A 20,841-nucleotide genomic window follows, 5' to 3' on the forward strand; every position below is an offset into this window, starting at 1 on the left:
ATGCAAATTATAAACTGAAAAAAACTCACTTTATGACAGCCTGGAGCTTCTCACAGAGCACAGTGAGGACAGATACAACATCATCACAAAGAGACTCAGCTGAAGTACCTCCAAAAAGGACAAAGATCAGAGGCATTACATATGTGCAGCTGGATTACAACCTCAATTCACTCCATAGACTTTCAGAGTTGGTTGGAGCTTCTAAACAATCAGCAGGGCTGGCAAAACTCACAAAGAAGATGCAATAGGAAAAGTCCTAGATTATAAAGTGATCACAAAACGAAAAAGCAGTGGTATTAAATCCAGAGAGAGCACTGATTGCTTACATGCATTTACAGAACATTAGCTGAAATCTAATTCAGAAAATAAAATAAGTATATAAATAAATTATAATAAAAAAGGACTGGCTCCAGTACTTCTACATGACAGCTAAAATTTCTGTATCTCTCCCTGTAGTTTGTCTCTGCTACACAGCTTCTGATGTCTGATCAGGTCCTGATCTTAAAAGGGAACACTTGTGCACTTCAAAGGGCTGGAGCACCTCTGCTATGGAGACAGGTTGAGAGAGTTGGGGCTGTTCAGCCTGGAGAAGAGAAGGCTCCGGGGTGATCTTATTGCAGCCTTCCAGTACTTAAAGGGGGCTACAGGAAAGCTGGAGAAGGACTTTTTACAAGGGCGTGTAGTGATAGGACAAGGGGCAATGGATTTAAACTGAAAGAGGATAGATTTAGATTGGATATAAGGAAGAAATTTTTCACTCAGAGGGTGGTGAGGCACTGGAACAGGTTGCCCAGAGAAGTTGTGTCTGCCCCATCCCTGGAAGTGTTCAAGGCCATGTTGGACGATAATTCTAAGATCATAATTCTATGATCTTCTCATTGGATTTCTGCAAGAGAATTCGTGTGGATGGAGGCTAAAGTCATAGAATCATAGAATCACAGAATGGTTTGGGTTGGAAGGGACCTCAAAGATCATCTAGTTCCAAGCCCCCTGCCATGGGCAGGGACACCCTCCACTACACCAGGTTGCCCAAAGCCTCATCCAACCTGGCCTTGAACACTTCCAGGGATGGGGCATCCACAACTTCTCTGGGAAACCTGTTCCACTGCCTCACCACCTTCAGAGTGAAAATTTTTTTGCTTATAGCTTATAGCTTCTTTTTGCTTATCAAAAGCAGGAATTATTTTTACCTATCAGGGAAGAAGGTGGAATTTAACCCAGAACAGGAGCAGAAAGAATTCTCTTGTAAAATAATAATTTGGTAAGCACAAACACACCTTTGCTAGTGATGAGCTTTCAAAAGCTGGTGTTATACAAAGCACATCTCTGGCCTGAAATACAATAACAGAGTCATTTCCAGATTCTGTGTCCTACTCTATGAACTTGTTTCAATTTAGGAAGCAAAGCCACTTACTAAAACTTTCTCCAGAGCACTGAAGCTCCTTAACTACAGAAGTTACCACCTGGAAACAACCATTTATTAGTATGTTCAGTGCAATGCTGTTACCATGGTCCAAACGAAGACATGACTGAAAATACCAGGAACTAACCAGGCTGTCTCAGTTCTTACTGCAGGTAACATCGAGTTATGGAGAAGGTAAGAAATCCTGAGGATGCAATCCTTGTGACATCAAACAGTACTGTGCTGATGAAAGGAAAGGGAAAATAAAAAAGCTGGATTGAAAGGAGTCACTAAAACAGTAGTACAAATACCTTGAGTCTTGAATTTCTGCAAGGTGTCATGGTTTTCAATTGTCTGTTGAGGAAAGACAAAGGAGGTAGAATCAGCGAAAGTGGTAGAAAAACACTGTAAAAGTAATACTGTAACAGCAGAGCTTTCTTAGCAAATCCATGTCCTCTATCTGTTTGGGGTTTTTTGTTTGTTAGGGTTTTTTAAGGGAAGCTTTTGCATAACATTTTCAAAAATTCCTTGAGATCTGTTTTAACAGTCATTTAGATTTAAGGAACTCACATCTCATTGAGCTCAACAAGGATTTGTAAGTCCGTAAGGGATTTCCTACACCTAAAAAAACTCAGTAATAACTAGGCGGGTAAGTCACACTGAAAATAACTGAGAGGAAAGCATAGTCTAGATTTCACAAAGTACTTAGAAACCAAAATCAATTGAGTGTTAGAGAGTTTATCACATTGCATCATTAATATTACAGTGCCAACACAACTGATGGCAGTCGGGAAATGGAAATGACCTCTTACAGGATTTGGTTCAGCTGCGGTATAGAATTCTTCCTATCGGTGCACAAAAGGGTAAAGCCAAATTCTCCTCTCAAGCACCAGTAACAAACCACCAGGAACTGAATGCAGCTCTCATATAGTCACATACCTTCACCTACTCCTCAGCTAAAAACAGAACTAATGAAATTCACCTTTCAGATGCAAACTGAAATGTCAAAACTACTGGTTTTCATTTGGTTTGGTTTAGGTTTTTTTGTGAGGTGTTTTTTTTTTTGGGGGGGGGGGAGCTTTTTTGGGTTTTGGGTGGGGTTTTTTTGCAAATGTTTTGGCTAATAAAATGAACCTACTTAGCACAGACAGAAGATAAGTTTAAGTAAACTGATTAATTCTGTTCTGTAGTTGCTTGTTAGGATAAAAGTAACCGAGTCCAGTAATCCCAAATAGAATTGATCATCTTAACCCAAAACAGATATAAAGAAAATAATCTGAGCAACTACAGTCCTTAAAACTTACTAATAAATAGAAACTGACTTTTACAAATAGTACTTTTCTGATAATATGATAATATACAAAGCAGCATGAATGAATGTAAGAAGCCAATGTAATATTACATGTGCCCAGAACATTTATAGTTTTGTTGAAAATGTGCTGAGATTTCATCCAAACAGCTCTCATGGATTTTAATAATACAATAAATAGAACAACCAAGCAAAGAATCTCGTAAGCTTAAATTATCTTCTACAAAAAAGTAGAAGAAAAACCTCAATTACCCTTTCCTTGGTTGAGAATTTGCTTTGTTTATGTAAATATTTGTCATGCAAAAACTTTTGGCAAAAGCATTTCAATGAACCTTAGGAAAACAAGCAAACAAAATAAAGAATGGAAAAGGAAAAGGCAGCCTGACATCGGAACAAAGCCTCTTTTGTTTAATGGAAGGAGAAAAAAAAATAAAAATCAGCCAAGTAGAGCTGATAGTGAGAGCTGCGTTTCCGATAGACTGCTCTGAGGCAGGCACAGAGTCAGAGCCCAAAAAAGCTTTTAAACAGGATTAACTGTGGAAGCGTCAAATAAAAGCCACAAGGCACAACAAGCCAGTGCAATACACTGCATTCAGAGAAACAAAAAGTGACGCAGCCGTGGACATGGAACCATTTGTTGACGCCAGCAGGCTCACCATGTTTTCTTGCTTTTGTCGTAACTGTAAAGTCAAGTCACTCAACATTTGGCTGAGGGTTGCCCGCACAGCGGTGTTAATGCTCCGCTGGTGACAGCTAGATACATATGTCTCAATGCAAACCTGATGAGGAAACAAGACAGCAGGACACAGATGTGAACTGGAACTTACCGGTAACGGTTTCAGGAGGATACCAAGGTCTCTGGCGCACAGACAGTCAGCCTTCCCTACTGGTCCATATTGCTTTATGAGCATATTAAAAGGTTCCAGCAATATGGCAAACTGAGTCGCATCTAAAAGCGGTACGCAGTTCATCAGGTAGTCTCACAGCTGCAGCAATGGTGAGGCAAAACTGGCAAAGTCTTCCCTTTCTGTCAAACCCAAGTGATTTGGCACTTGCCTTGCTCTGTAGGTAATTCCCTAAATGTTGCTTCGATTGTTCATTTGGAGATACCCAGTTGTAACTATCACTCTGCAAGTCTGTATCTGCAATGTAAATATCCCCCGACTCTGGGAGGTTGTTAATTCCATTCTACAGCTATTAGTCACTGCTTCTACAATTAATTGTCATCTACTGCGGCATATCTGAAAGCCTTTGAAGGCTTAATACAGAAAATGCAATACCGTTTTAACATAAGTAACACAAATTATTGCCTTTTAATAACTGGCAATCAACCCGAGGGCTCCTCAGCTCAGAGATCCCATGGGAGCCACGGTAGTGATGAAAGAACACTGATGGATCATCCAGTTCCCAGCTCCACGCCCAGCTGCTTGCAGTTTTTTGGCACTGTGCTGCGACCCGAGCCATGCTTGACTTTTGCCCCTAGATCTTGTTCCACAAATAGCGGCCAAAGCGTAACACAGCTAGTATCCTGGGGACAGCACCCTGCAAAACGCAGTTTCTATCCTTGATCGGATTTTCTGCGGGAAGTGCTGGTCTCTGCAGGAGCTGCTCTAACTGCAGTAATCACTGTAACTACTGCACAGTAACGACTACGTGGATGACAGTCTTGATGGAGCCAAGTGAGTCTGCAATAGAACTCTACATCTGGAATATTGTGTCCAGTTTTGGGCCCCTCACTTTAAGAGAGATATTGAGCTCCTGGAGCGAGTCCAGAGAAGGGCAACTAAACTGGTCAAGGGGCTGGAAAATAAAACTTATGAGGAGCGGCTGAGGGAGTTGGGGCTGTTTAGCCTGGAGAAGAGGAGGCTGAGGGGAGACCTGATTACAGCCTACAAATACTTGAGAAAAGATGGTGGGGAGGTAGGGGAAGGGCTCTTTACATTAGTGATGGGTGATAGAACAAGAGGAAATGGGTATAAGCTTAGTCAGGGGAGATTCAGGTTGGATGTTAGGAAGTATTTCTTCTCTGAAAGGGTTGTCAGCCACTGGAATAGGCTGCCCAGGGAGGTGGTTGAGTCCCCATCCCTGGATGTGTTTAAGAAAAGGGTGGATGAGCTACTTAGGGATATGGTTTAATGGGGATTAGGGACGGTTGGACTTGATGATCTCTAAGGTCTTTTCCAATCTAGAAATCTATGAATCTATGATCTTCTCAGACTGTGATCCAAGGAAGCACTTTTGGTCCTTTGTGCTACACTGAGCTGTTCACATACTTTACAGTCTTTGTGTTTTTATTCTGCCATCGTTCAGATAAATAGCTAGTGAGAAGAACCATGAATATAGATTAAACTAGCTGTGAAAAACAGATTTTAAAAAAATATATAGTGTAAAGTATAGGCATGAGGAGTATACATAAATGCATCTGGTGTACATTTTTTAATGAGAAGGATATTATATGATGTAAAACCATTTTTATAGTTCCCTAACAAGGATGAAGTTTTAAGAAGGAACTATTAAAGTTATCTGATTACATAGACTCATCAGTATTGACACAGGCACACGGACAAGACTTGATTATTTCTAACTCCTACTGAAGTGAAACCAAGGTATTCCACTGACTAAGAAAGGCTGTGAGCTTGGGGCTATAAAGTTTAAGATGAACATGTTGCTGGCACACTTCTGCATTTGTTAGAGTGGTATGGAACACAATATAGGTACGTTCCTAAGACTCTTTTGTCCTCCTAACTTTGGGTGACCTCACATCTCAGTACTTCACAAGAAAACATAACTGAGTTTCTTGGATACAAACTGTATCTTAAGTGAGTGATCTAAGACATCACACATGGAAGCTACTTAATTATAGCTCTTGCCTTTTTTTCCCTTATTTCCCAACTGCATTGAGAGACAGCATTCTAGAGCTTTTCATGTGTATATATATCGCTCGTTATCTCATGCTAGAAACACTATGCAAATGACAAACTGAGGCTAATTATCTCTTTTGACAATACACTAGAACAGTCTACAGTTGTATGCATTTGCAGGATAGAAGGGATTGAATCGACAGCATATCTCATTCTTGTTGCTCTTCTTCAAGATTCCAAGATCCCTCCAAGTAAATAAGGGATTTTATTTAGCTTGAGATCAATCAGTGAGTGATGAAGATGGTCTTGTAAGTTAAAAGAAGGCCTTGACCAACTCTGCCCATCATTCAGCTATCACCTGAACTCCAGTGGACAAAAAAATCCTTAAGCCAATGTCCAGCCTTAACAATCCTTAAGCCAATGTACAATCCTTAAGCCAATGTACAATCCTTAAGCCAATGTACAGTCCTTCGCAGAGGCCAAACCATTACAGTGCTGCTGAGACCATTCTCTTGAGCTGTAAGTCTTTTTCCAGATTATCTTAATTAATTGATGAAATACCATTCTTAGAGGTAGGCTGACTTTCTGGAAAGACCATGGTTGGTATCTCCTTCTTCTGTCCCCTCCCCATGCCAGCTAACAAGCAACAGCACTGTCCGCTTGAGCTCCAACCTTATGGAAGGCCTGTGTTCTAAGATGGCTGGGCGAGGTACCTTTTGATAAGCCACTGATGAAGAAGCACCAGTAAAAACACGAGAGCTCAGGGCCCCGAGGAGTTGTGCAATGGACATTTTGATCATTTCATGCATTCGGGGACTTCCAGCTCTATGGCATGCAAAACACAACTAAGAGCAAAACACAGAAGGGTTAGCCAACGAAACACAACAGAGTCAAACAAAACAAACCTCCAAAAGGTAGATGGTAGTAACAAATACAGGCATAAAAACAAGGAACAGCACGAACGAAACTTTCTTGAAGGGGTCTAGGCTAGCATGGGAAGGTGCACACAGCAAGATTTGGTCTGTTTTCAGTACTACTAATACTTAAGCCACAAAATATAGTACGCTTCATGTTGGATGCTTCCTTAATTTGAAGCTGATAATATTCAAATATTTGGGGTGCCCTTGTTTTGCAGACATGAATTGAGAACAATCAGGCAGTGCAAAAGGGCCAGACTATAGCCTTGTTTGTCAGAGAATCCTCCGAGAGTTCTACCAGCAACTCAAGCAGCACATTTCCCATTCTGCAGTGGCTCCACTTTGCTACAGAGGGCAGGCTAGGAAAACGAAGGGACTGACTGAAAGAAATGTCAAACAGCAGGGGCACTGGAGCAGAAAGCTCCTCTCTGCCACCTTTCCCCTTACAGCAAGGCATAACAATAAATGCTCAGACTACGCAAATGCTGAACTCAGAAATAATTTTGTTTCCCACTGCTCATACATTGCAGAATTCAGATACAAAGGCATAGCGAGTCCAGCTGTTCGAGTCTTTGCCTTACCTAAAACGGCCAGGAGGAACTTGAGGAAGCATGTACGTGCTTGGTGCCACTTGTTAATTAGAAAGACCAGGGCAATACTTTTTCATGGAGTGTGAGGAAAATAGCTGTACCTCCAAACACTCCAAATAGAAACACACATCCTCTGTATTACAGCTTCTTCAATTCCCTGAAGGAAGTGAAAATTTTGTTTGCTTTGCTGGTACATCTCATCAGCCTGCCATCAGAGCTCCTGCTCACTTTAATAGAAAACGACCCAACTATCATTGTGCTAATTTGTAATACTACACTAGCACACGTTTTTAAGTGCCAGGCTAGCCTTTTGAGAATGAAAGTGAAGGGCAGCTACCAAGAACAGCAGAGTTTAACTCCAATTTATTAAAGAAAACTGCCATTTTTCAGGATGCTTTAAATGAGTAACAGTCCTGTTGTTATCCAAATTTACAGAGAGAACAGAAAACATGATTTCTGATACAGCTTACAGCACACAGAGCATGACTGATTGACCATTTTCCCCCAGTTTTAGGCAGTGCTCTTGAAGATTGAAATCTGAAGAGTTTAGAGCCATTAAATACCTTTCCCAGCACATATTTTGTCTAAGGTAGAGCTCTTTACCTACAGAATACATCAGCTGAACACATCAGCTTTTGCCTTGCATGTCAGAAAGTCTGTTGAGAAAAACTGCAGCAGGGGAAACTATCTGTATTTTCTTCAGTTTGGGACACTGATCTAAAGAGGGTTTGGTAAAACCTAAGAGGTTGTGGCTTGCTCTAAATACTAATTCATCCTTGCTGCAGCATCTACAGGTGGGGTTTACAAAGACCTCCAAAAATAGCCATACCTTACAGTCTCACTTAGCACAAGAGAAACCAAACTCTATGCTGTGCAGGACACCTGGAATGATTATTACTTTTTAAAATCCTGTATTTGCTATATACACAAACTGTTTATGCTGTACCGCTGTCTTTTAAAGCCCATTTGTTAGAAACTGGCAGCTGTTTTCTTTGGTTCCTTGTTATCCCTACAACCTCATTTTCAGCTCTCAGTAGGACAATGTGAGGTCAATTTTATTCCTAAACTTAGAAAACACCATAACTTCCAGGTAAAGTGACCTATTTTCATGTGCATGTTTCTCACCAAAATCTGAGAAGGAACACATCTCTAAATGTCTACATACACTCGCAGTGTAGGACACGTATACAACTTTTACATTGCTCCATGGACATTAGCTGTCCATACCATGTTAACAAGATGATTTTATAATATGTTCTGCACACAACAATGTTTGCTGCGCAGGAAAATTAAGTGTTCCTGTGCATCTTCTCTAACCTAAACAAACAGCCCTGTTGCTTGCTACATACTGTACTAAAAACATCACCTATCTACAAAGGTTTACTTAATAGACCTGCAGGTATGTTTTTCTACGCCAAAGGTCCTTTACAATTTAATTCAGACTAAAATCTAATGGAATAAAGGGAAAAGAGTGACTAATAGCACCAGGACAACGCCATCTATCTAGAGGTGTAGTAAATCTTCCACTTGGATGTACTGGGAAAAAGATACACACAAGGCTAACAAAGCACATTGTGGCCTACACACCTCTCTTGAGGAAAGTTCATTAGTTTTAGACATGCACCGGATAAGGAATCAGCATAGTGCTGTGTTATAAATCAAGGAAATTCTTCTATTGCAAAAGGCAAAGTAAAGTAAGAGGAGTAGTAAACATGCAATGCTGTAACATACAATTGTCAGTCAGTTTCCAAACGTGCCTTCCCATGCAAGCCCATCAACCCTGACCAACTTGCAACTATTTCTTCACACTAGACAAAAGGTAATACCAGTCCTTAAGATGTTAATTGCGATTTGGACTGGCTCAGTTTCAGGGTATGTATGGAAGACACGCTGTAGGCAGTGGGAGAACATTGAGTAACACAAGCAACAGTACGACAGAGGCACTTACCTCAGCAATCTTCAACACTGAGCTCCCATTCAGCTCAAATGTGGAGGTATATGTTATGCAGAGCAAGACCTTCAACCAAAAGAGAGGGAAGAGGGGAAAAAAATCAAGTTTCATCTGTTATTGCCTCCTTTCCTCACCCGTGTGCTTTTAGTCACAGCTCCTTCCATTTTTCAACCAGACATCAGAAGTTTCTTAGCACCATATGTTCCTGTGATAAAGGAGATGGCACAATGAAGTTGCTTCCTCCTGAGAAGTTGCAGCTGTTGGCCCTGGAGATACAGCTCAACGGATCATTTTTCACTGTCTCCTACATCTGACCACAGAAGGAAAGACAATCCAGTGATCAGCTCTGGCCTTGGACTCGACAGCCAGAATCCATTCATATTTTAAGCAAAAGCTTTGCATGATTTATAATCAATCCTGGCATTCGTTCCTATTAGTACAACAAAGGAGGAAGGAAAAATTGCATGCAAGTTATTATTTAGGTGACAGAGATACATATGAATTATGTGAAACAAGCCATTAATTACTGCTTGACATGAGGATTTCCCAGCCTGGGATATTTCCAGTAAGTGTACTATAATCGCTTGATAACGAGCAGCTAAAAACCAACTCATAAGCCCCAAATCATGAGGGAGGGCTTGTCCTATCTTGAACTCAGCAGGAGGAACAAGAACTAAAAGCCCTGTCCAACACCTTACTTTGAAGGGAAGGGGAGTGGGATCATGATGTGATCTACCAGAGATAGTGTGGTGAGTGAGTGAGGCAACATGGTGAGAGGTGCTGCTGTGTGCCTTTAGTGTCTGGAGACGTCCTCCCTCCCTCCCCATCTTCCTTTCCCAACCCTCCTGTCCCACAGAAGACTGAGACAGTCCAAGCTACTGTTCTTACTCCTTCAAACCGTAAAATTTCTCCCAGTGCCAAAATTAATGCTTTGCTTGGTCTGAAACAGCCCAAGTTTCTTGGGATAAGCGTACCAGCAATTATCAATCACATTAACGCTAATGTATTGGTCCTCGTAACTCCTCAGCCCCTAAAAACTCCTGTTCTCTGCTTCACAACGAAATTCGGGACATCAGATAAGTTAGCATTACTGGCTGTTAACCATTTCTCTTATTTATTACTTGCTTTTCAGTGCTACTAAGTTTTTGTTTTACGAGTAGGTTCTGTGACAACTACCAATGCACAACACCCTGGGATAATCTCCTTAGCCTGGAATGCAAAACAAACAAACGACTTTGCCACAGTGAGTCTGGACAGAGCTTACAAGTTAAACAAAAAAAAGGAGGCAAAGGGATGCACGTTGGGAAAGATTGTTGCCCTTCGGTTCCTGTAAAGGATCATTTTTCTGACCTTTCATTGTGTCATGCTGTTTCCACATTATGGTGGGACAGCAAAAAATTATGATGTAACAACTCAAAGCAGGAAACTAGATCGCCTCTCAGGTGCAAGCTGCATCTTCTCTCTAAGTTGTGATGATCTCTAGAACCACCTCAGAGCCTTCATAAAGAACAAAAAAAGTGTTGCTCTGCGGGCTAAGAGAAGCAGACAACTCTAATACAGCATTGCTTAGCATGCTGTAATCTGTATTCTGCCACTTTCTTGAAGTTAGACAAGTATACGTGCTTTGACCCAAAGATTTCTAGGAATCTCAGAGTGAATCCATTTAGGAAACAGCAATGTCTTATGCCACTTGCATATGCTTACATGTGCTTATTCCCACCTGGAATACTGCATTCAGCTCTGGAGTCCCCAGCACAAGAAGGACATGGAGCTACTGGAGTGAGTCCAGAGAAGTGCCACGAAGATGATCCGAGGGCTGGAGCACCTCTGCTATGAAGACAGGCTGAGAGAGCTGGGGCTGTTCAGCCTGGAGAAGAGAAGGCTCCGGGGTGATCTTATTGCAGCCTTCCAGTACTTAAAGGGGGCCTACAGGAAAGCTGGAGAGGGACTTTTTCCAAGGGCATGTAGTGATAAGACATGGGGCAATGGCTTTAAACTGGAAGAGGGGAGATTTAGATTGGATAAAAGGAAGAAATTTTTCACTCTGAGGGTGGTGAGGCACTGGAACAGGTTGCCCAGAGAAGTTGTAGATGCCCCATCCCTGGAAGTGTTCAAGGCCAGGCTGGATGAGGCTTTGAGCAACCTGGTGTAGTGAAGGGTGTCCCTGCCCATGGCAGGGGGGTTGGAACTAGATGATGTTTGAGGTCCCTTCCAACCCAAATCATTCTGTGAGTCTATGAGTCTATGCTGGAGCCACTGAACACCCATCATTACCACTGAATCTCCGCTTGGGAGAATACTCCTCTCTGCAGTTACTTTGCACCAGGGAGTGGGCAGAAAAACCCATTACTGGAAAGCAGGCATTTAGTAATTTTAGGGGAATTTGAGTTCTCTGTACAACAGAAGCTTTGAGCATTAGCTACTTGCTCTTACAAGTACAGACAGAAAAGCCTGTTCACAGATGACTGTGCCACTTTTATGGAGAAGGATATAAATAACCTTCACATTTTGAGAGTCAGACTAAAAAGTTTATATGCACTGAAATGCACTGCAGCTTTACAACTGTTTTTCTCAGCAGAAAATCTGTATTCCACTACAAGATGTCACATCTTACTTCAAGGTTAGGGTTTTTTTTGCTTCTTTGTTTTGCAAACAAAATCCCAGTCAGGGGCTTGATCCTCTTCCTACAGAAGACGGTTTTACTATAAAAAGTGTTCCAAGAAAATAATTATGTAACGGCAATTTTACATTTGTCTATATATGTTCTCTTGCCTTGACTCTCACTCAGTCTTTCAGAAATAGAAGTTGAGTAATGTGGATAAAGAGGTAATGAGAATAGAAAAGGACATGCTACTCTTCTGAAGTACAATAGTCCTGGACTATAATCTCTTTTTTAGTTACTTAGTATTCACCTTTAGAGCAAAGCAAAGTTTCTAAGCCAAGCTTCTTCTTCACACTCTTTTCTGATTTTCTTATCTTAAAAGCATTACACAGCCGATATCAGTATTGCGAGGAGAAATACAAGCTATAGAGCACCTGAACTTGCTGGAGAAGGAAATTTAATTATGAATTATTAAGAATGCTGTACTTTGTACTTCTTGATATGAACTTGGCAATCTGCTGCATTTGCACGTGGACATGTGCCAGTGACAAGGAACAATGATACCTTCTCTCCTGTCCACAGAGCAAATCTTACAGAATAGCTGAAAAGTAAATGGCCAGTTATAAAAAGCCTCAATAATCTCATTTGTTTAATAAGTACAGAAGTTATAAGGGCTGTTATTTCCATCTGCTGCTCAGTCCATACCTGCGAAATTTAAAACTTCAAAACAGAACGATTTTGTTTGGCACTAAGTGCATTCTAAACCACTGGCCAAGCTATTGGGCCTCACCTTCTCAGCTAACTACCCTGAAATTTTATTGACATGTCTAATAGTTGTGAGAGCTCAGCAGATGGCTAAAAAATACATTCAGTATCTAAGGAAAAACTGTGATTTGTACTCTCCATACACTGCTGTGTAAAACACAGGTGTAGTGTACAGTTCATAAAACCAGAGACAGATAACTGTCACCTCCCACTGACAAATCTCTTCTTATTGTGAAAAGAGCCAGGATGGACAGCCAGGCCCATGACTAATCTTATTCAGCGGTCTGCGTGTCTTGATTTTCCCTACTTGTAAAACCTTGGTTGCTCCATGTATCTCTCTTGTACCATCTCAGCTTTGTACAGTTCGTTAATACCCAACGCTTTCCACAGATCAAAACCTGGAAGCCATACACTACAATACATGGAAATACACAACAGTTTAAGCATTCTATAAGCCCTTGCTCTTCAGAATCTCTTTTCTCCCTCTCTCCTTCTCTTTTTCTTTTTTAATTTCCTACCTTTATAGACCTGAACTGTGAAAAGTTAGCACACATATGCCTAATACTTCGTCACAAGTGCCAGTAACCTGCTTGTAACAGGCGAATGATAGAAAAGTCAGATATCAAGCGCAGTAAGGAAGTGATGATCAAAACCTCGCCATGAAGCAATAGGGAATTTCAGCAAAAAGACTGAGAAGTTTTGACTGCTACTCTTCGTACAAAATGAGATCTGGGAACCTACTAGCTAGAGAAAGGGCATATGATCTGATGTGATCAAATGACAGAAGCGTAACAAGTTATTGGCCAGCATATTCTTGGCTTACTCCACGTGGTACCGCCTTTCCTCACAAATCATTTGTGAGATCTGAAAGATGGTCTCTGACCAACGCACAAGACTGCTCTCAGCTATGATTTCCAGCAGCAGGGCTCATTTACAGTCTTGGCGATGCTCCAGGCATTCAACTCGCGTGTCTTCCTATTTATGTGGAACAAACAGGAAGGCAGCAGGCTTCTCTTTTAGATTACGGGATGAAAAACTGGATTAAAACCAAACAAAACCAAACACGATCATTCGGATCCACTAAAAACACTGAGTCTCCAGAGACTATATCCCATAGGCTGCTTAACTATTCATGATACTCGAGCAGTCTGTGTTTAAAAAAATAAGGAAAAGAAAGATAGGTTTTCTTGGGCAATGACAGTTTGTTTTTGCAACCACTGGTAGTGGACGTAGAAACAAAACTACAAAGCAACTCCTAGTAATATCTTCAGTACGAAAGAAAATTGAAAATCACCTTTTTCCTGTGTGTTACTGTGATGAGATCTTAATTGGTATAGACTCTAAAACACTTTTTGTTTTGGTTTTTTTTTTCAAAAAAAAGAAGGAACTTACATGACTGTAGAGAGAGTTTTGAAGTCAAAAGTCACACAACCTCCAGGATGTTGTAATTGGCTCACATTATCTTGCAAATGCCCAGATGAGATCACATCTCCATAAATGGCTTATCCATAATGAAAGTATTAATTCTAATTACTGTTGAAGCTCTGACTGTCATGGAACAAGAAATACAATTCCTACTTTCTAGAGTCCCAGGGTATCAACTGTAGTATAAGAGCACTTGCATGGACAGTTTTCACAATAAGCGGAAACAAAAAAATGAAAGAAAAAACAAAAAAAGGTGCTTCTGATGATAGAATGAAAATCAATTGACACAAAATGCACAGGACTTGAACTGCAATGTAAGTAAACTGACATTACAATGTCCATCCCATATTTTAAGAGAGGTCTCTTAAAGAGAGAAAAAGAGGGAACATTTGTAGATTATAAGACTGCGAACTGTTACTAGCTGAGTTTCCCAAGTGCGTAGCGCACATTTGTAGTAAAAGGCAATTCTCACATCGAAGAGCTTATGGTGGAGTCACATCAAATAAACTAGGGGTGTAAGAAAGCAAATAGTATCCCTCAAGATGGAGAAAGATGGAAAAGGTACAAAACTTCAAAGCAACTGTAATCTGTCCTTACCTGAGGATGTTTCAGCACTTCACTGCATTTAAGAGTCAAGTCCAACATCCATACGCTACTGCTATCCTTTTCATATTCCAGCACTCAAAGACCCATTGGCAAAATCCTCTGGACATTCGTATTTCTCCTAGCTGGGAGGCATGTAGACACTTGAGTCCTTAGAGTGCTGAATTTTGCAGCCACCTCTAAGCTCTTCATGGATTCGTAAAGGAAGCCTTTCCTGACTGACTTTAATTGCAGGCTTGTAAATATGGATGCAACGTATGCTCGGATGATTCTCAAATCCTCCCCCCAGGAGGAAAAACCCAGCCAGAAGATAAGGCAGGACAACCGTTTATCTTGTTTGACATTTAAAGCAGTTGTCCAGTATTTCTGCAAAATACTTTGGACAGGAGGTGTCCTCCTATTTGGCAGAATAACCAGTAACCTACTCGTGACGCATTCTTTGGCCTTGAAGGAAAATAAGGGCAAGAGAAACGCAGAGCATTAACGAACTCATGCACCTTGTGTCACCATGCATCACTGTACAAACCAGCAGATTTTAATTACGGAGAGAAAGGAGACAGTGTTTCCCATGAATCACTAAACCCATAAAATTACTTCCTATCCCAGCAGCAACTGGTGCTCAGCATTCTGAATGCACCAGGGCTTCAAACAAAAGGACTGTATCTCGTACAGAAGAACCTCACACATTATCAGCGGTGACATGCTGAACGCTCCCAGAAGACCGTGCCCATTAGTTCACCAGACTCAAACAGAACTGCTGCTGAACACTATTTATGGTGGTACGAAACCAAGTGAAACTTCTGCTTATGTAGCACAGTTGTAGAAGGGAAAGAACTATTTAAATCAATTGCTTAATCGATATTTAACAGGTTTTCTTAACGTCTCTGACAGGGGCTTTTATCTTTAGAATTATAACACTTAAAGGCAGGGAAGATTGAAAAAAAAAAGGCTGACTAGCACTGCTACCCCTTCACAAGTTATAGACCCTTTAGATATACTGCGTTACTTTATGAATTAGCTATATCTGAGTAAAACAAAACTGAAAAAGGACAAGTACCAAACTGAAAAATACCAACAAAAAGTTCAAAGAGTTCTCAAATAAAAATGAAGTTCCATGCCTCCACTACCACAATGATCAGAAAGGATGTCAACACATGGGTTTAAGTAAACCCAGAGCTGTCAATGAAAAAAGAATCTGTATATCCCCTGGATGGAAAATTCTGACATTTATTCTTGACACCAAGGGAATTTTTTGGACAAGGGAGAGGGAAGACAACTCCCTTACCCTCAGATACATGCAAGATTCCACCAAAACTACATCAGGTGAACTTTCTGTGTGGCAATGTACTTTATAACAGCTAGTTCAAAATTACTGTTTTAAGTCACCAGATTAATTGGCAAGAAGACAACCCAAGAAGTGGCATCCCACAGGCTGTTTGGCCTGTCAGAGGATTTCACCCTATCCCAGACCATCTCCTGACCCAGGACATACTTTCCTGACCCAGGAAAGTGGTACTAAAAAGCCAGATGAGCTGGTTTTGTGGTTGCAACATCAACCACTATGCCACATGAAGCTTCCATATCTTTTTCCTGTCTCACAACAGAAACACATGAGGAGCTCTAGGGAAGAGGACCTCCAGGAGCTGGCTGACAGTGTCAGAAAAGCTTACTGGGGCACAAGTTCTCTCCTCAGCTGCCCCCAGAACCAAATGGTGTTAACAGCTATGGTGGGAGCAGCCCTTATCATGGGAAGCACATAAGCAGAGAAGGTGTAAGCTGAGTGCACATCATCTGTGGCACACCTGGAGTATGCATATAGCTGCATGTAAAAGCTATGGTAAGTGGTCCTTCCATGTCGCTGTCTATGGCCAACTTGGCTGGCAGAACTTGGCACTATTGCCTCCAGTAAGCAATAATGTCTGGCAGTAAGGAAAAAGATTAAATGGCAATATATGAAAGTTAAAGGGATTCTGTATTTGGTTTTGTGATCATACAACATTTTTCCAGTTCACTTTCTTAATGGTTAAGTAATCTCCAGGTTCTTGGTATATGTCTAAGACTAAAAAAAGTCTGTAAGAATTTGTACTTCCCCTCCACACACGACAGGTGTTAAATTACACTTTCCAGGACTAGGGACTTGCCACTTTCCACGTAGCACTGGAAAACATGCAGGTATGATCAAACGACTCATTGCTTGCACACGCTGCACAGCACGGAACAGCTCAGTGATAAAACTCCAGCACTGCTAGAGTTTCTTCATTCCTGCAAAATCTGCACCGTTGCAAGAAAGAATGTCGGTCACAAGTACTCCAAAATAACAAAATCCCCTACATGAACAGCAAAATCTGTGCTGTATTAATTCTACGTCTGAGCACGTATACTGTAATACAGTATTTGATCACAGGGTATCACAGGTAATAATTCCTCCCCCCAACAGTCATTCATCACTCATAACCCTGAAAGAAACCCACTGCGGAGTCAAGCTGGAGCAAAGAATTCTTCTGTCATCCATCTATGATTGCAGAAGGAATGACCACAGAGGATGGAAGACAGGAATCTTGCCCTCTTACCTTTCCCACATTTGCCTCAGCCTCAGGGCAGAGCATTCCTCTAACTCCTGCTTTTTGTGCCCGACCCCAACAATTTTGATCACGTCACACTGAGCAGGACAGTTCCAAGACAACAGAACGAGCATGTTCTTTGTCCAAAACCACTTTCATAACCTCACAGCTGAGGGAGCGCTGAGAAAGTTAAAATTCTTGCGTTAAAATTTCTTCAGGCAAGAAACTAAGCCCACTTTCCTACTCCTGCAACTCTTTTAAGAGACAGGATCAAGGCTCTGCTGCCTGGATCCACAGAGGTTGTTCAGGGCTATGGATTCAAGCACAGAAAGGTACTGAGGAAGAGCCACACATCCTGGAAAGAGTCTGGATTTTTGAGATACTGCATTCACTACTGACTGGTTTAGGCAACTCCCATCCAGTATCCATACAGCCATACCAGGCTGCTACTATCCTCATTCTTTTGTGGCCATTAAGGAGAAAGCTCAGGTATTTAATTCAAGACTGTGAATTCTGCTATGACAGCCAGGCACCTAAGAATTAGGGCAGTTCTTTAATCACAATCTTAATTATGAGTAGTAGACATTTACTATAGTTCTAATTAATTTGGGAAGGTATGAGCTTATCTCAAAACACGCAAGGTAGGTCACTCAATCCATTGGAATTAACCTGCTTACTTATAAGCAGGCAGACACATAAAATGACTTTAAAAAAAGTAAACCCAAGTGAGTCTGGATTTGTGGTTGGCCTACATTACAGCAGTTTAACTCATGAAAAGGCTAAGTGGAAGAAGCACCAAGAACTCTGGCTAGCATTCCTGGGCAGGACTGATCTTAGAAAAGATTCTTATGTGCAGGACATCGTGCAAGTCTTTGCAGACTCCCCTCTTGGACAGTGCAGACTGCTAAAACACCTCTGAATTATGGACTGGAAAAAAATCAGTTATTGCCTATGACAGATTGTATCAGGCATCATCATTACAAGAAGTAATGAAGACATTCAAGTGAAACATTCTTCTACAAATCTTCAGCAATTTTTTTTTTTTTTTTATTAATATAAATTGTAAACCAGTTCTGCATTAAAGTGTGCAAATAAAGTTGAAAAATGGTGGGGATCTTTTACTTTATTTGAAACACAGTCCTTTGCTGCTCAGAAAGAGACTGGATTGTAATTTATACTGCAAGTGATGTTGAAAAATATTTGCAATAATGCAGTGCGTAAAAATATATGAAGGGGAAAAAGTGACCTGTTATTCCAAAATTATTTATTAATTAAAATATGTAGATTAAAAGCAAGTTTAAAAGATTTAAACTTTAAAATTTAAGATTTAAAAGCAATTTTAAAAGATTAAAAGCTGCTGGAGCGGGTCCAGAGGAGGCCACGAAGATGATCTGAGGGCTGGAGCACCTCTGCTACGAAGACAGGCTGAGAGAGTTGGGGCTGTTCAGCCTGGAGAAGAGAAGGCTCCGGGGTGATCTTATTGCAGCCTTCCAGTACTTAAAGGGGGCTACAGGAAAGCTGGAGAGGGGCTTTGGACAAGGGCAAGTAGTGATAGGACAAGGGGCAATGGATTTAAACTGAAAGAGGGGAGATTTAGATTAGATCTAAGGAAGAAATTTTTCACTGAGGGTGGTGAGGCACTGGGACAGGTTGCCCAGAGAAGTTGTGATTGCCCCATCCCTGGAAGTGTTCAAGGCCAGGTTGGATGAGGCTTTGGGCAACCTGGTGTAGTGGAGGGTTTCCCTGCTGTCGTGGTTTTAGGCTGATCCAGCAACTAAAACTCACACAGTCTCTCCTTCTCCAGTAAAGTAGAGAGGAGGGGAAAAAAAAAAAAAAAACCCAAAAGGACTGAGGGTTGAGACAAGAACAGAGGGAGCACCCACCAACCATGGTCCTGGGCAAAACAGGCAGAGCTTTTCTCAAAGCAAAACAGTTTATTAATGATTACTTAGAAGGACAAAGGGAAACAAAAACCGATTACTTGAAAGGACAGAAAGAAACAAAACCAGATCTTAAAACCGACACCTTCCCCCTCCCCCTTCCTTTTCCTCCCGGCTCTACCTCCTCCCCCCAGCAGCACAGGGGGCAGGGACTGGGGAGTGCAGGTCAGTTCATTCCGTGCTGTTACTGCTGCCTCTTTCTTAAAGGAGAAGGAGTCCTTACACCCTTTTCCCCTGCTCCAATGGATCCCCTACCCACGAGGAAAAATCCACAAACTTCTCCAACGTGAGTCCAGCCCACTGGAAACAATCCTTCCCCACAGATTGCTCCGGTGTGGGCTTTACCACAGTCTCGGGTACTTAGGGAGCTGTAGCCACTTGCTCCGGCGTGGGTTGTCACGAAGACTCCAGATGCCTCTCCGCCTTGCCGTGCACCCCAACACGACCATCCTCAGGCTCAGGCATCTTCTCCCCACGGGCTGCGAGTGGGTCTCTGCTCCACCGAGGCCGTCCTGGTTGCAGGGGGCCGCCTGCCATCTCACCATCAGCCGCAGGGGAAACTCGGCTCCGGCACACCTCCTCCCGCTCCATCCTCACTGACCTGGTGTCGATGCGGCTGTTTCTCTCAGATCTCAGTCCTCTCCAGGTGAACTCAGCCCAGTGGGCACCCCGGGAGTGGGGTGCCCCCGAGTTCCCCAGCTGGCTCCGCCGCCGCCATTCTCCGTGGGCGGCGCCGGCCTGACGCAGGCAGCCGCCCGGCCGGGAGCCAGGGAGCGGGGGCAGTGCCCTCCTCCCTTCTCTGCTCGATCCTGGCCGAAGCACCTTTTCCGGTTCCTTTGTCCCGACTTAAATAGGGCAATTCGCAGAGGCGCCCTATTGGCTCAATCCCGAGGGGGATGGCAGTCTGATCTGGTGGCCGGAACTAAGCCTAACCCGGTTCCAAAACCGGGGAGGTCGCAGGGAGCAAAACCCCTCTCCTGCCACCAGAACCACCCCCCCCTCCACATCAAACCATGACACCTGCCCATGGCAGGGGGTTGGAATCAGATGATCTTTGGGGTCCCTTCCAACCCAAACCATTCTATGATTCTATGATCTACAAGGAGTAGTAGAAAGTTTAAGAACAATTTTGAACCTGCTGGCCACATTTCTTTTGATACAGCCCAGGACACGGTTGGCTTTCTGGGCTGCCAGCGCGCATTGCCGGCTCATGTTGAGCTTCTCATCCACCAGCACTCCCAAGTCCTTTTCCTCAGGGCTGCTCTCAATCCATTCTCTGCCCAGCCTGTACTTGTGCTTGGGATTGCCCCGACCCACGTGCAGGACCTTGCACTTGGCCTTGTTCAGCTTCATGAGGTTCTCACAGGCCCACCTCTCCAGCCTGTCAAGGTCCCTCTGTATGGCACTAATCATTCTTATCCAGCTGGACTGAGTTGAGCTAATGAACTAACTACTAATTAACCACTCAACTCAAGGTACCTATCCTGCCTACAAGAGGCAGGCCATTTCCTCCTGGCTGCGGAAGATGCAACAGCGTCCCTGGTGCTGCAGCCCAGGCTGGTGAGCAACAACTGGTGACCCCGATGTGATACATCGATGAGACCCTGGAAAGCCCTGGGAAGCCCCGACTCCCTCGCCGAGCCGAGAGCTTGAGCCTAAGGAGCCCGAGCCAAAAGAGCCGGAGCCAGGAGCTCGAGCGAGAGACCTTTGGAGAAGAAGGTAAAGCTGCAAGCCCCGATGTGGTATTCGCGGAAGGGAAGCGTGCTGGAGTTGGATGAATGGGCCGGGTCTCTGCTCACCCTTAAAGCCTTTGTGAAAACAAAAAATACTAAAACAAAAAGGGGGAATTATGGCACTAATCATTCTTATCCAGCTGGACTGAGTTGAGCTAATGAACTAACTACTAATTAACCAC

General features: G+C 42.6%; 1 protein-coding gene across 4 annotated transcripts in view; it reads right to left on the bottom strand.

The window, feature by feature from the left end:
• ARFGEF3 (ARFGEF family member 3) overlaps positions 1-20,841 on the bottom strand; it is a 98,248-nt gene that overhangs the window by 46,409 nt on the left and 30,998 nt on the right. For 2 of the 4 annotated variants that reach the window (XM_086632041.1, XM_086632040.1), the window contains exons 5-9: positions 9,028-9,096; positions 6,286-6,417; positions 3,368-3,490; positions 1,714-1,756; positions 30-108 (exon numbers count right to left, since the gene is read on the bottom strand). In XM_086632041.1, coding sequence (XP_086488167.1) covers positions 30-108; positions 1,714-1,756; positions 3,368-3,490; positions 6,286-6,417; positions 9,028-9,096 — 446 coding nt within the window. The remainder of the gene's footprint in view (positions 1-29; positions 109-1,713; positions 1,757-3,367; positions 3,491-6,285; positions 6,418-9,027; positions 9,097-20,841) is intronic. The other 2 variants (XM_086632043.1, XM_086632042.1) reach the window with 1 other exon arrangement.

Source organism: Tauraco erythrolophus, chromosome 2 (assembly GCF_009769465.1).
Source record: "Tauraco erythrolophus isolate bTauEry1 chromosome 2, bTauEry1.pri, whole genome shotgun sequence".
Classification (NCBI taxonomy): Eukaryota; Metazoa; Chordata; class Aves; order Musophagiformes; family Musophagidae; genus Tauraco; species Tauraco erythrolophus.